This window comes from Leptidea sinapis, chromosome 45 (assembly GCF_905404315.1).
Source record: "Leptidea sinapis chromosome 45, ilLepSina1.1, whole genome shotgun sequence".
NCBI classification, from domain to species: Eukaryota; Metazoa; Arthropoda; class Insecta; order Lepidoptera; family Pieridae; genus Leptidea; species Leptidea sinapis.
In genome coordinates this window covers 6,083,845-6,099,240 of record NC_066309.1, presented here as the reverse complement: position 1 = coordinate 6,099,240, position 15,396 = coordinate 6,083,845, and the positions used below count along the sequence as shown (strand labels likewise).

The 15,396-nt window shown below is 36.7% G+C and overlaps 1 protein-coding gene across 1 annotated transcript; it reads right to left on the bottom strand.

Annotated features, from left to right (window-relative positions):
• Positions 1–2,994: 2,994 nt before the first annotated feature.
• LOC126977427 (vitamin K epoxide reductase complex subunit 1-like protein 1) lies at positions 2,995–14,800 on the bottom strand. Its single transcript, XM_050826229.1, has 4 exons — positions 14,719–14,800; positions 12,122–12,294; positions 10,703–10,800; positions 2,995–3,359 (listed from the first exon to the last, which is right to left on the bottom strand). Exons 1-4 carry the CDS (start codon positions 14,728–14,730, stop codon positions 3,157–3,159), a joined length of 486 nt encoding a protein of 161 aa, XP_050682186.1. The 5' UTR covers positions 14,731–14,800; the 3' UTR covers positions 2,995–3,156.
• Between the last annotated feature and the right edge of the window lie 596 nt (positions 14,801–15,396).

Sequence of the window (15,396 nt, the reverse complement as noted above, 5' to 3'; positions counted from 1 at the left end):
TAATACGCCTTGCCCATTACAATGCAGTGCCGCTCAGGATTCTTGAAAAACCCCAAAAATTCTGAGCGGCGCTCGTTACCTTGAGACATACGATGTTAAGTCTCGTTTGCCCAGTAATTTCACTAGCTACGGCGCCCTTCAGACCGAAACACAGTAATGCTTACACATTACTGCTTCACGGCAGAAATAGGCGCCGTTGTGGTACCCATAATCTAGCCGGCATCCTATGCAAAGGAGCTTCCCGCTGGTTTAAAATATGGTGGCTTTAAATATATAGGTATGTAAGTTTGTTGTTTATAGAAAAATATACAAATAACAAGTTTATTGAGGACCTCTGCTTTGAAGTTAATTAAAAGAACCCACTGCCTAGAAATTTAAAATATCTGCAAGTATTTTATAGATTGTTGCTATTTATGTAAAATAACATTACCTTGATCTCTTCGTGTGTTATGGGTAACAGCTAATACACAAGGTTATGAGCTGGTGGTATTTTTCGACCGCAAGTATTATGCGTTCCCACAACGCTGATCTTGCCAGCGAGAACGTTCAATTTCGTTCTAACTACTGATTTTATGTCCGTCGTAAACAGCTCTAAGGTACAGTTTGAGCTTACAGTCGAATCATACATAAATCGATTTTAACAATGGATCGTATTATTGGTGACATTTCTGGGTTCGGTATTTTTTGTTTTGTTTACTTAAAACTATTGTTTTTTTTAGGAAATAAGGGACGAGATGAGCATGACTTCAGCTGATGGTAATTGATACGCCCTGCCCAATACAATACAGTGCTGCTCAGGATTTTTGAAAAAACCCAAACATTCTGAGCGGCACTACAGTTGCGCTTGTCAACATGAGACGATAGATGTTAAGTCTCATTTGCCCAGTAATTTCACTAGCTACGGCGCCCTTCAGACCGAAACAGTAATATTTACCCAGTACTGCATCACGGCAGAAATAGGCGCCGTTGTGGTACCCATAATCTACCCGACATCCTGTGCAAAGGAGCCTCCCACTAGTGCAAAGGAGCTTCCCACTGGTTCAATAATAATCATTTTACTTTTCACTGCTGCTACAATAATCATTTTAAAACTAGCGTTTGAGACAACACAACATGTTAAGTGTTAATCTTAACATGTTATAAGCATGTTTTTAATTGTAATAGCGCCTCTTTTGACAAACGGGTCACCTACGTGATTCTCGCCGCCGCTTCTCTCTAGGGTTCTCTCTTGCAACCCCAGAGGAATCACAGACGTGATCCCAGCCTCCTAGGTCGGTGTACTCACTGTTGTCGTTGGCACCCATATCCCATTATGTATCGTTCTGGGAACAAAGTAGTTCATTGCGTCATTCAATTCTACGTGGAAGTAAGTTTTGATAAAACCGTGATATCTGAGTTGGTGGCGTTTGGTGCAATGATGGAATTCGGCGGCGCGAATATAGCTCTTCAGTCCGCTCCATAATGCATAGTTTTATATGTTGTAGGTACGGTGGTCGAGTACCGTCGTGTGCGCGGCGGTCTCGATAGAACACGCTACATGTGCTTATTTTAAGGTTATCCAGACTCCTAGAGATCGAAATCGGAACTTTAAAGATACAACCAGTAAAGACAATGACAATAACATTTGAATAGCACGGACTTTGCTTACGCCCCGTGTCACCGTATTTGTCAAACAATAGTAGGTACTGATCACTTAATTATTTATTTATTTTAAGCAAACTTTACAGCATTTCTATTCTACAGATTAATCCTATAAACTATATACATGTATTGCCTTTAACAAAGTTTGTCAGATTAAATTATAATGAAATAATAACGCTGACAAATAAATGGTAAGTAATTATATAAAATAAAGAAAAAAAAGTCCTGAATAATGTGTGCTTGTGATACATGATTATTAAATAGATATGTGTATAGTGTGTATGAATATGTGAGAGTGTTATGAGTTGTGAGTAGTGTGTAGTGTTCAGTCTAATGGGCATCGTTCTCAGCTTGGGACGTGTGCTCGATCACTGAGTTAATAAATTTATTACGGCTGTTGAAAAAAATGTCAATATCTTTAATTTTTTTTTTGTATAAATTTACTATCCTGTGCAAAACAGAATGTCTGCCATAATTAGTACGCGGTTGGCCAACGTCGAAAAGACGTCTACTCCGTGTATGTGCTGTACTAGCCCATACTCCGATCCGTCCGGTCAGAAGCGAACAATCTATTGCAGAGTTAGCCACAACAAATAACTATTTCATGTGTGCTACTTTCCGTCTATCTTCAAATTAATCAAAACTTTACAGGAAGTCATCTTAAGTCATACACACAGGCCAATAAATGAGACACTCATTTATATGCCTGTGTGTATCACTCACCGTGGGCAACACGATTCCTTTGATACGACTGACCGTTTTAGATATATCGTCTCACAGCCGCCGTACATAGGTACTTGTTATTATGCATGACACCTATGAACGGCAAAATTATCATTTTAATATTTACCAACATTTTAGAAAATATGAGCTTTGAGATGTGGTAGAATATCCCACTGTAACTCTTTTTAAATAAATATTTACAGATTCATCATTAATTTACAAATTATTTTAATTACAATGTATGCAAAGTGATGCAACAAAAATACTCGAACATCACGACATACTCGAGTAATAACACACAAATATTGTAATAAAGTAGCGCCAGGCATGGACCTGCCGTCAATCGGCATGATCATATCTTTGGAAAAGGAGCGACCCGCCCCATGACACAGTTACAACAACGCATTTTTTTTTTGCGCTTAGAGAAAGGGAAAGGGTTACCCTATGGGATAACGACGGGAGGGAGACGGAGAATGATACTGAATGTTATTTTCGAACTTATCGTTGGATGATTTTCTAGGGAATGATTCCTACTCTGTGTTGGCATGCATTTATGGCTTTCTAAATGATATCACACATTCCAAATAGCGCGACACCCCAGGCTGTTGAATGACAATTAAAATTCTCAAATACATAATAACGTTTATTGAGATTTATTGGTAGTCCCATAAAATAAACAATATTAAATAGAAAAAAAATAAATTGCTTGACACTGCCATCTATATTTAATACACATTCTTGAAGTTCCGCTATTCACCCATAGGTGGCGCTAGCTGTGCCAGTCTTATTTACTTATTTCTGTTTGTTCATAATAATTTTACGCTTCATGTACACCAAAATTGTAATAGAGATATTTACAAAATAAGTAGAAACACATACTACACAAAAATCTTTTAGCACAAAGGCAAGAAGGTATGCCAAATAAAGGCATGTGAGTAGAGACGTAGAACAGAGAAGCAACTGAAGATTTCCAGCAATTGTATGGTTTAAGGTACCTGGAAACAAAGGAACGCAATATATCACAATACCATATTATTTCATTTATCAATTAATATTTCATTAACTTTGAATTATAAGGCTTAAAAGTGAATAAAATGATGGGACCACAAATCACAAGAATAGAAGGCATAAAAAGGCATAAAAGGCATTTATTTTCTCAAAATTGATTCCTTTAGAATTCTTTTTGATGTCATTTCTTATACTACTAGATACTACTACCGCTTCGGAAACAAATGGCGCTCTGAGAGAGAAGAAGCGGCGCAAGAATCTCTCCCAGCATTCTTTTTTTTGCGCTCTTTTCAATAAAAATATACAATATTGTACAGTCATTTCTATCGCTATAAAATAATCACAATCTAGTCCCAGGCTGTCCGATCATTTAGATATTCAGCAGTGGAGTAATAGGATTTACGGCATAAAGGCCGGAACGCATTACAGCGGCGCTGCGCTGCGCGCCGTTTCACGTCGCTAGACGGTACCTATCGCAAAACAACTGCAGTAAGCGGCAGCTCGCGTCGTTTATATAGAAGTTCGCGTGCGAACAACATTACAAGATGAAGGATAGTGAACGAGGATTTAGTCATTATTTCTTAATGTGTGCAGAAGAACCAATTATAGAAGAGAAAAAGAATAGTGTACGGGCCAACGCACGTACATTTGTTATTCCAGCACTTTTACGCCACATGTATTAATTTAGGTCATTTAGACAGTTAGTTCGTCATCTAATATATTCATGTCAAAGTCAAATAAACTTTATTCAGTTGAAGCGACGCGCCGCTTGCTGTGTCGCACTGAGCGTCGCTGCACTGCGCGTCAAAATATTCTCTCGCAGGCAATTATGCCGCGACGCGCAGTGCAGCGACGCTCTGGGGCGACATGCTCCATACAAAATGATTGAAATAATACTATGACGCTTAGTGCCGCACAGCGGCGCGCTAATGCGTTCCGGCCTTAATGGTAGACAATGCACTTTTGTAGCCTTAAGCACCTTTAGCAATTCTAGTATTCGTAATTCTATGTGGACTGTAGTGCACTGTTAAGTTATTTATTAATATTTCATATAATGATTATTGTTCCTACACAACATAATAATAATGAAGTACCTAATACCTGTCCACTGGAGGTGAATCCAGGTGTCTCCACGATAGCAGGTCACAATGTCAGAAGACAATAATTGGTAGATGACGATAGTTTACATCCAGTATTTAAAATAAGTAATAAAATACATCTAGATATATATATGTGTGACCAAAGTCTATTATAAAACATAATATCTATATTATAATTAAATAAAAATATATATATACTAAATGTTCATCCATACTACAATGAACAAAGTACCTACCAACCTATCTACGTATTATCTACATCAATCTATATATATAAAAATGAATTGCTGTTCGTTAGTCTCGCTAAAACTCGAGAACGGCTGCACCAATTTGGCAAATTTAGGTCTTGAATTATTTGTGGAAGTCCAGAGAAAGTTTTAAAAGGTGAACAAATAGGAAAATGCTACTAAATTAAATAAAAACAACAAATTTGTCTTTTCCTTTGATGTGTCCATAAATAATTTCTATGAGAGAATTTATTGACGCACAGTTTGACAGTTCTGCTGTGAAACAATTTCATTACGACAGCAGGGTGCATATTTTACGAAGTAATTTTTGATGTTATATTATATTATTGACAAATTCATATTAAATCATTATTTTATTTATTATATACAGAACAACGTCTGTCGGGTCAGCTAGTTGTATATAATTATTGTATAATGTAATAATAATAATAATATTGACACACTTTTTACACAAATTATCTTGCCCCGGATTAAGCATATATATAGCCTGTGTTATGGGTTACAAGACAATGATATATTTAATACAATATACTTACTTAAACATACATAAATTCATATAAACATACATAAATACATTTAAACATCCATGACTCGGAAACAAACATCCATATTGTAATATAAACAACAAGACAAAGTTTCAAAAACAACGACGCAAGACACAGATATTATTCACGCAGTTTTAAAAACAATTGTGAATAATGTAACAAAATATCAAAAATATCAAATATTTGACAGACCAGTTAGGTCGTCTGATGCTGAGTAATATGCTTTACTGTTAACCCCCTCATTCATAATGGTCCGCTAACTTTAAACAGCCGCTAAGGAGCGTTTTTTCTCATTCTGACTTAGGTCAATAGAAGAAGACAGAGCGAGAATTAGCAATGCTTTAAGTTAGCAGACTAATATGAATATGGGGGTAAGTGTATACAGTTAAACTCGCAATAGATATTCAGCGGGTCAAAGCGCAGAAGTTAAAATAGGGTCTCACTGACGAAAGTTGCGGGGAGAGCAGACATGCACTTCAGACAGCCTGGACTACTAGATTACGTTCATCTTATAGCAAAGGAGACTAAGAGTTTGTTGTCTCTCATAGCGCCATTTGTTTCTAAAGCGGTAGTGTTCAACTAACAAATATGACAACATATAAAAAAAAATGACTAAAGTAGGAGTGGTCACTTCTACCATATTACTGGATGGGACTTTTACCTGTTACGCATTACTTTTACCTCGGTGTATAATGTTATATTCACCTACAACAATTCCGTAGTGACCAAATTCATACATAGATATATGCCAGCGTACAGTCGGCGTTCATCGTATACCTAATAACTAGTACTTGATTTATGTAATTATACATCTGTATTTCGCATTGATACAAAAATTAATCTAACATGAGATGTGTAACGATATATCAGGTATCAGGCAAGTATAAAAAACCGCAGTTACTTTTACGAACAATGCTTGAAGGTTATGTTTATCTATAAAAGCACTTACGCCACGAGAAAACCGCCTTGAAACAAGGAATCAGTGTAAAAGGATCTGTTAAGGCGACACTAAATGCCAGCAACCTTGAGCGATTTGAGTTCACGGATTCCGGCCCGCCATCTATGTAACAAAGCCAATATTTTCAAAATTCTTGCGTGGAAAACAGTTTATATGCTTACAATCCTCGTTATTCATTACTAATCTGAATAAATATACCTACACAAAAAGTACATGCTATAAGAATAACTTTTCTGAGAGTTGTACTAAAAAATGCGTCATGTCATGCCAAAAAACTTGTTTCACTGCAAGGAAAAATGGTAGTTCAAAAAGGCTCTGGAGTGTTAACTATAACCAACAGCAAGCATTAGCAACCTACAAATAAGACTTAAGGAAATGTGTAAAAGGATTAAGTAGTGTTCATAACTCAAAATGCTATATTTCCACCAAAAAACTTGTCGAAAAACACCTTGAATGCGTGTTTTCTGTTTACTCTTCGCCTTAACAAGGGTTGCGATGTATCACGCGGTCACCACTGTTGGACAGGAGTTGGACTTCTACTGTTGCATAATGTTACAAAATTTACGACCTCGCGAACAGACCGTGTTTTTGAATGAAGAGCGGGCTTGCCAAGGCTTGAGAGGAAAGGTAATCCAGTATCACCTAAGATAATATCGAAGCATTGAAAGGTGCACATTTGATGTCCGGATATACATTATGATATAATAACAAGACCAAAGAATCATTCTGTCATTTCTGCTAAAACATAAAACTGTTTAACTATCTTTTTTAATAGTAGGGTTTTGTACAAACAGTGAGTCCTAAGTTTTACTTTTATCATAAGTGTAATGTTTATCGTTTGCTCACGAGTGAAACAACTAAAAACAATAAACAGTTAACACATACTCTGTTAAGACTAGATGTCAATACACTACAATAAGCAAATATAAATCGTATATAAACCTACGATTTATATTTCCATTTTGTAAGCAAAAAGTAAAAAACGTCGCGTAAACTGCAGATAATTTTTTGTGCCCTAAAATGTAATGAAATGAAATTATTTATTTTGCTTTGGAATAGGGTATGTCAAGAATTTAAATATTACAATGTGTCCTCTATCCAGCTTAAATTAAAATCATGCAAAAACTTAACACTTAAGTATTTAAATATTCATTAATGCTATTAAAAATATTTTCAAGCAGCCATTTAAAGAATGTTGCTTTAATATTTTATTTGACAGTATTTTCAAGTCTTCAGGCAATTTGTTATATAATTTTGTACACATGCTATTGCTTTTTTTAAGAAAAAGTGTTGTTTTAGGACAATGTTTCAAAACCTAACTGTCTTGTTACTCTAGCATTCACCTCAACAACTGACATGAAAAGATATCTGTGGTTACGCACAAATAACAATGGCGAAATAATTGTTTAGTTAATTATTTATGCTGTATGCTGCATAGTACATACCACCAAGAAAAAAAATATTATCTCTTATTGACTTGTCACTGTCATGTCATTCGTGTTTGTTAGTTCATAGTTGGCGCGCGTTATTTTGTGAATTTTCTGGTTATTTTTCGTGTTAATTTTCTGACTTAGGATTCCTCCAGGCTAGAGTTAATTTATAATATGTCTTTGTTCCGGACTCAGAAGTGCATCTTCTCGGCTCTCGTGATTCTTTAATTTTGCTTGCCAATTTATTCCGATATTATTTTATGAACGATATTTTGCTGTGGACTAGGACTAAGATTTTTGCGGTGGCTTCTATAAAATCTATAGATTATATATATACATCTAAAAATACTGTGTATGTTCAGGCATAACCTCAAAAACTTCAAAGTGGAATATATTTCTTTCTAGACTTACTACAGTCTTATTCTTAGCGTCAATCAACTCAGCAATACAAGCTCTATATTATTACATATTTTTCATACCAATACGCTTAAGAAGAAGTTAACAAAAATTTGTATGAAGGTTCGCCATTGTTCTTTGCAAGCCTCGAAAATGATAGATTTAGCAGATTATGTTTTTATCAGTAAGCCGTTTCTTTTAAGTTTCATCAACAAACCTTCATGACTATAAAACGTATCAACTCGACGTTTATAGAACGCAGCCCATCATATGAACGACCGTCAATACATAGTTACCGCATCAGAAAAAGAATCATTAGCAAGAACGTGGAGTTTAGTATGAAATAAGGTTCGCAAGCTGCCGATTACAGCCATTACCAGTGCAATCATTTGTGGAGCATTCAGAATACGTAAAGGATATCGCCGCTCATAAATTACCTCCCGCCCCCAACCCGCCAGTACCGCCACCGACTTTGATGGCTTTTTGCCCGTTGCCGCTGATGACATCTCAATTTATGAGGATAATTGTATGCACATGCCTCGCGCAATGCGTTATAGCTTTCTTGAGTTATTTTTATTCACTTGACACTTCGCTGCACGCGCTGCGTACTTGTTTTAACTTATTTTTTGTTTTTATAAAAATAAAGGATGAGACGAGCCGGACGTTCAGCTGATGGTAATTAATACGACCTGCCCATTACAATGCAGTGCCGCTCAGGATTCTTGAAATACCCGAAAATTCTGAGCGGCTCTATAACTGCGCTCGTCATCATGAGACATAAGATTTTAAGTATCATTTGCCCAGTAACTTCACTAACTGCTACTACTTCACGACAGAAATAGGCGCCGTTGCGGTACCCATAATCTAGCCGGCAAATCCTGTGCAAAGGAGTCTCCCACTGGTGAGTCTGTTATCCCACTGTTCTCTGTTTTTAGTCGACAATGAAACCGTAGGCTCAAAATAATTTATCGCTTCCGTTAAATTATTTTGAGGATACTTAAATATAATTCAGGCTTGTTCTCGCTCAAAATCATATCACGATCACACACCAATACTGAATTTTGTGGTGATTTTGAGCAATATTTAGAGCAAACCGAATAATTTTCAATTAACAATAACGTACTTACCTACTTCATACTTTTAAAAGTGATAACCTCACTTCTGGGATTAATAACACAAATTAAATTTTAAAGCAAAATTTATAAACGATGCGGGACTCGAACCCGCGACCTCTCGCATAGTGCGAGCGCTCTTCCACTGAGTCAACCATTCGAATGACATATCTTGTATGTCATGTTCAACTCTGAGGTTGTGGCTTCATCTACAGGATCTAATTTACAGTTGATAACCTGGTCAACCCCAATATTTGCATATTAGGAAATTGACTTAAGATCGCTCTTTTAAATCTAAACAATTAATTATTTTTTAAAGTGATAACCCTCACTTCTGGTATTACACAAATTAAATCTGACAACAAAATTTATGAACGATGCGGGACTCGAACCGGCATCTGCAAAAGTTTTTTTTTTTATGGAATAGGAGGACAAACGAGCGTACGGGTCACCTGTTGTTAAGTGATCACCGCCGCCCACAATCTCTTGCAACACCAGAGGAATCACAGGAGCGTTGCCGGCCTTTAAGGAAGGTATACGCGCTTTTTTTGAAGGTACCCATGTCGTATCGTCCCTAAAACTCATTCGGAACTCACAAGGAAGCTCATTCCACAGCTTTGTAGTACGTGGAAGAAAGCTCCTTGAAAACCGCACTGTGGAGGACCGCCACACATCCAGATGGTGAGGATGATATTCTAACTTGTGGCGTGTCGTGCGAAGGTGGAATTCGGCGGCAGGAATCAGGTTAAACAGCTCTTCGGAACACTTCCCGTGTAAAGTTTAGTATTTTAAAAATATTATTTTATAAGCTTGTCTTATTGAATTGTTAAATATAGTAAATAACGAGGAAAACTGTAGAATATTACAAATTGATATTATCTATGTACCTATACCAAACTACTATTAGCAAGTATAAGCCATGAAAAAACATTTATCAACACAAGTTTAAGTGAGACAATACGATAATTTATAAAGTTTCAAGCTTTACATATGTAGTAGGTACTGCAAGACCCGCCAAAAACTTGGGAAGTGGGAGTGGTATTGCCAATAATACTGTCTCGCTCTTACTTTAAGTCTGAGATCTATAGCGCGTACTTAGACTTTGCTCAGACTTACTTACGTAAAACGTAGCTAAGTGTAAGCTTAGCATTATCTTTTATTTCGTTTTATAGTCATTAGACAGCTGCAATTATATTGATCTTAAGGCTGCTATCCCAAGAAATCACCAAAATATTGCATATTTGAAACAATTTCTCGAAAGTTTATAAAAAGCTTATAATTTAAAAAAATATTTATATATCTACAGAATATGAGAAGAAAATTCATTTTTCCATTACATTTATTTTTCAGAAACAAAAAAGATGGATATTGTATTGTAAGTATGTTTTATTAAATATATCAGTGTCCTGTAGCCACAGTACAGACTATGCCTAGTTTGGGGCAAGATAATTTGTGTAAAAGTGTGTCAATATTTATTTAGGATTTATTTCAGGATACTTTTACCTCTAATATTTTAGAATAGCAGCTATTATTTAACTTACTTAAGAATATCATCAAACAATAAAAGATAATCCCGTAAACACAGTTAGGCACCTTCAACGCAGAGCCTTCCGCAGCGAAACCGAAACCTTTTGAATACCTGCAATAAAAACAACAATACAGCCTCATTGTGTAACATTTGGTGCGTTTATGAGAACTCCACGAAAAGGGGCTTGTATTTGTGTTCAACAATAATCCACGCGCTTCTAATAATATCACAATTTAATGATTCCTTATTTATATTGTAATACTTATAATTTTTTTAATAAGCTGTCAATCGTAGCCGCGATATGTTACTCAAATTAAGTGTAACATTTAGATAAATAGCCTATAAATTATTGATGTTTTATATGACGTCAACCTTCGGCAAACAGCTGAGAAACAAGGTTGGGGTCTGAAAAAAATGGCTATGGCACATAGCTCGCCAAATACACACATTGGCCGTTGAGGTAGTAAAGTCTTCAAAACGTATCGGAGACACAGTGTTGATAGGTCCCCCTCAAGATGTACCGATGATCTGGTCAAGATCGCCGGAAAACGTTAGATGTGGGCAGCCAAGGACCGATCCTCGGTATTATCTTGGGGGAGGCCTTTGTCCAGCAGTGGATGGCTGATATAGTGATGAATAACTATGTATAAATGAACAACATCTATACAAATTTAAATATGGACATTTCGGCAGAGTATCATTAATACATAATAAAGAAATATAGATGCAATCAGACTGAGTGTCGTTTCTAATTTAAGAAATAAGTCAATAAACCAAAATGTAACGACAATATTTAAAGTACGTGAATGTTTGAAAGTAAGCTATACGTCTCCAACTGTGCCGAAGGCAATTCTTAAACGTTCTATTTGTTGAGGATTATTGTTTAACAATATCTTAACAAACATGTTTATCGGAGCATAAAAATAAACTTGCTTTTCTTTCGTACCCATGTTAACTCTGTATCATGCTATTAGATTTTCTTTTGTTTTATGAGCCAATGTGACGAGAGGTTTTCACCTGATGGTAATTCATACGCCTTATCCTTTGTAATACCGCTCAGGACTCTTGTCGAAAACAAACATCCCAAACGGCTCGTCACCTAGACAAACATGTTCGTATCATTAGGCCTGTAATATCCTTAAGCTACGGCGCTTTTCAAATCGACACACAATTAATGGCTGCTCATTACAGCTGGTAGGCAGAAGAAGGCGCCGCTGATGTCAAACATGGTCAGTTGATGTAACCCTGTAAGATATGTGTGTGTGTAAATGATCCGAAAGACCAATTAATTCTCCGGAGCCTCCCACAAAAGCCTCCTGATTGCAAGATCACTATGTAGTAATAGTAGATTTTTTATTCCCAATGTAGTCACCAAAGGGAATTCAATGCTTTTTCCCAATACTGAAGTCACATAACTGAGTTTTTTACTTACTTAGAAGTCAGCACCTTTGAACAGCTGGCGCGTTCCGAAATATCACATAAAGCCTTATATGTTGGGTTGGCTTCCGCAACCAACTCCACATACAAAGCATACGTGGAAACGAGTATACCCACTATTGCCGCCACAATTGTTAATCTATTGATCCTTTGCACCGCCATTGCGAACTGAAATATAACAAAAATATCAAGTCTACAACAAACAAACATGTTAATTAATAAATAAAATATTATATTAGAGAAATAACAATATCTACTCTCGTCTTTAATTATTTACATCGCAAAAGGAAACTTTGACATGAACTTCTTTGTATAAGTGCATTATTTATTGAAGAAGCACAACGACTCTCATGATGGTGTGTGTTCACCGCAGCCCACACCAGAAATACCAGAGGAACCATAAGATATAGAATATAAATCGTTTCGATGAAATGGAATAGGCAATGAAATACCCGAAAAATATCCTGGGCTGGTTGAAATTGCGAGAAATATTCTGATAGCGTTTCGCTCGTAATACTTTGTCGAAAAAAAGTACTGTGATAAAAGTTTTGGGTAGTAAAAAAGAAGCAGTTTGAACATCACAGAAGGGGATTACAGTTATTCCATATGGTAGATCTGGTTCAATGATCCCCAGCTGCGGGTGCAACCGCTGTCGGTACGTCCGACCATTGCCTGGTCAGGAGTGTAGTGCCTACCTGACTGCCACGCGTTGACCACCAGCGACCCTTAGCACTACAAGTCAGTAGATTGGGATTGGATGCGTTCTTTTTTTGCATCCTACCCTTGGGGCAAGGTTTGTTTCCCTTCGAACGATCCGAGTGCCTGTGCCGTTGCAGTAGCCGATGTGATACGGGGCTATGGATATTTTTATACCAAGCTCTGTAGTACCGATCCACAGCTCTGGATCGATGCGACAGTTAAAGCAGCATGTGACATTAAATAACAGGCGTATCGACCCCGGATTGCGGTGCGGGGCAAAAAGGGGCCGAACTACAAAGTTCGAAAGAGGAAACACAACCGAGCCTATAGATTTTTTAACGGCAAATCGTGCGAATTCGGCGAGCAACTTTCTAGTTAGCTGCTCTTGGTAACTTTGACCAAACGCCACTGCACATGAGGAATGATACCATGGCCTATTCGGCAAAAGAGGAAGCCGATCTTCTCTTCACTCTTTTTGCCTCCAACTCGACCATCCCGCTGGTGTTAGAGCTCTATGCCTGAAATACAGTTCAAACAGAAAACTGTTCGCCGAGCTATGTTTTAATTGGACGTAATGAAGTCGAGCGGGCCGGGTGGCAATTCTCCCATAGTGCTTAGAACGTGTGCCCCTGACTTGACGCTGGTGCTAACGCGTTTATTCTGGCCCTCATACTCCAAAGGCGTAGTCCCTAACTCATGGAAGAAAGCCCTTGTCCATCCGATCCAGAAAAGAAGTTATGGAGAGCATATTTAACCACCAGCTAGCCACCTAGAGGGTCACCAATTGATCAACGATCGACAGGCTTTCGTGATGGTTCAAATTTAATTTGTGGAATACTGGGTCTCGTAATCTTGAGCGATTGCCAATTCCGCGGTCATCTGGAGGGCAAATTCAGCACAAAATAGCTTCGAAGAAGATGGGCGACTTAAATAGAGTACTCAGTACGGCAATACTTCAAGCCGGCTTGCGGATTCTAGCCAACATCTCACTTTGATAAAAGAACATAACAAGAAATCACATATAATAATAATAATAATACTGACACACTTTTTACACAAATTATTTTGCCCCAAGTTAAGCATCTATAGCCTGTGTTATGGGTTACAAGACAATGATATATTTAATACAATAAACTTACTTAAACATACATAAATTCATATAAACATACATAAATACATTTAAACATCCATGACTCGGAAACAAACATCCATATTCATCATATAAATGCTTGCACCTACCGGGATTCGAACCTGGGACCTCTAGCTTAGCAGGTAGGATCGCTAACCACTCGGCTATACAGGTCGTCATGGGCTATACATATTAATAGTACGTAGACAGATCTGATGTTTTGTTTAATCAATCTTCAATCTTTGAAAATAATAAATTTTCTATTCAACAACACGAATATTAGAAACACACTTTAATAAATATCGCACTTTAAACAATTAGGTCAGACAGCGCTCTATGCAAGTTACTTTGATAATTTTTATCAAAAATTACTTAATAACGTATTCAAGTTAATTTTTATCCAAGTTATAGCGATAAACAACGTAACCTTGGTTCTCTATGTTATCGTTTCGTAGTAAATACCTACTTATAAAGAACGACATTTGCAATATTAATAATACTTTAATTATTGCCGTCGTCAAACAATATTATTAGAAGTCTTAGATTATAAATACGTCTAGATACAGTCTCTTGCTGTTAGACAAGCGATAAAAACAGGCCAGTACTTAGGTGTGCGTGACTGTTTGACACTTGTCTGTGTCAGTGTACGTGCATTCCTCAAAATAGAGGTTAGTTCAAAACATAATTTTTTTTTCACAGCTGTCATAGTCTATCTAGACGTATTAGCGATCTAAGTTAGAACTGTATAATATATTGTAACAGACACGGTTAAACATTACTTGATTACAATCCGCGAACAAATTATATATTATGTATGTCCACGACCGTCACACAATCGTTCTGAATAACACACAAACACAAACTGACCACAGCACAGAGTAAGTACTTTTAGTTATACTTGAAATAACTTATTATTGCGAGCTCGTCGTTTAGGCGATAGTCTAAACTCTTAACGAGCGGAATTTCCCCCCTCTATAATACGTCCTTCCCAGCCTAAGATATTGTCTACCTTACCAAAAATGGATATATTCTGAATGTTAAAATATATTATGAAACAAAAATTACATCAGTTTGACTGATAAAACATGATATTTTGTGTACATTATTTCTTCCTTTCACGGTTTGCTATATTTGTTTTATCTCGAGTAGATTTTTTATGAATTTGTAATTATTTTTTAGTGTTTCATAATATAAAATCACTGTTGGCCAATGATTTGCACTTTATTAACTAGCTAATAAGAGACGTAATGTGCTGTAGATTTTATAAAATAAATAAACTGCTATATTTTGGTACAGATAAAAAAATATGTACCTAATTGTGGTAATAATATATATTAAGAAATTATAAGAATCCCTCCCCGAGCATTCTCGCTCGGGCTGCCCGTCGTATTCTGGGGAGGGCACAGAACCGCGCATGTCAAAGGACAAACAGGGCAGTAACA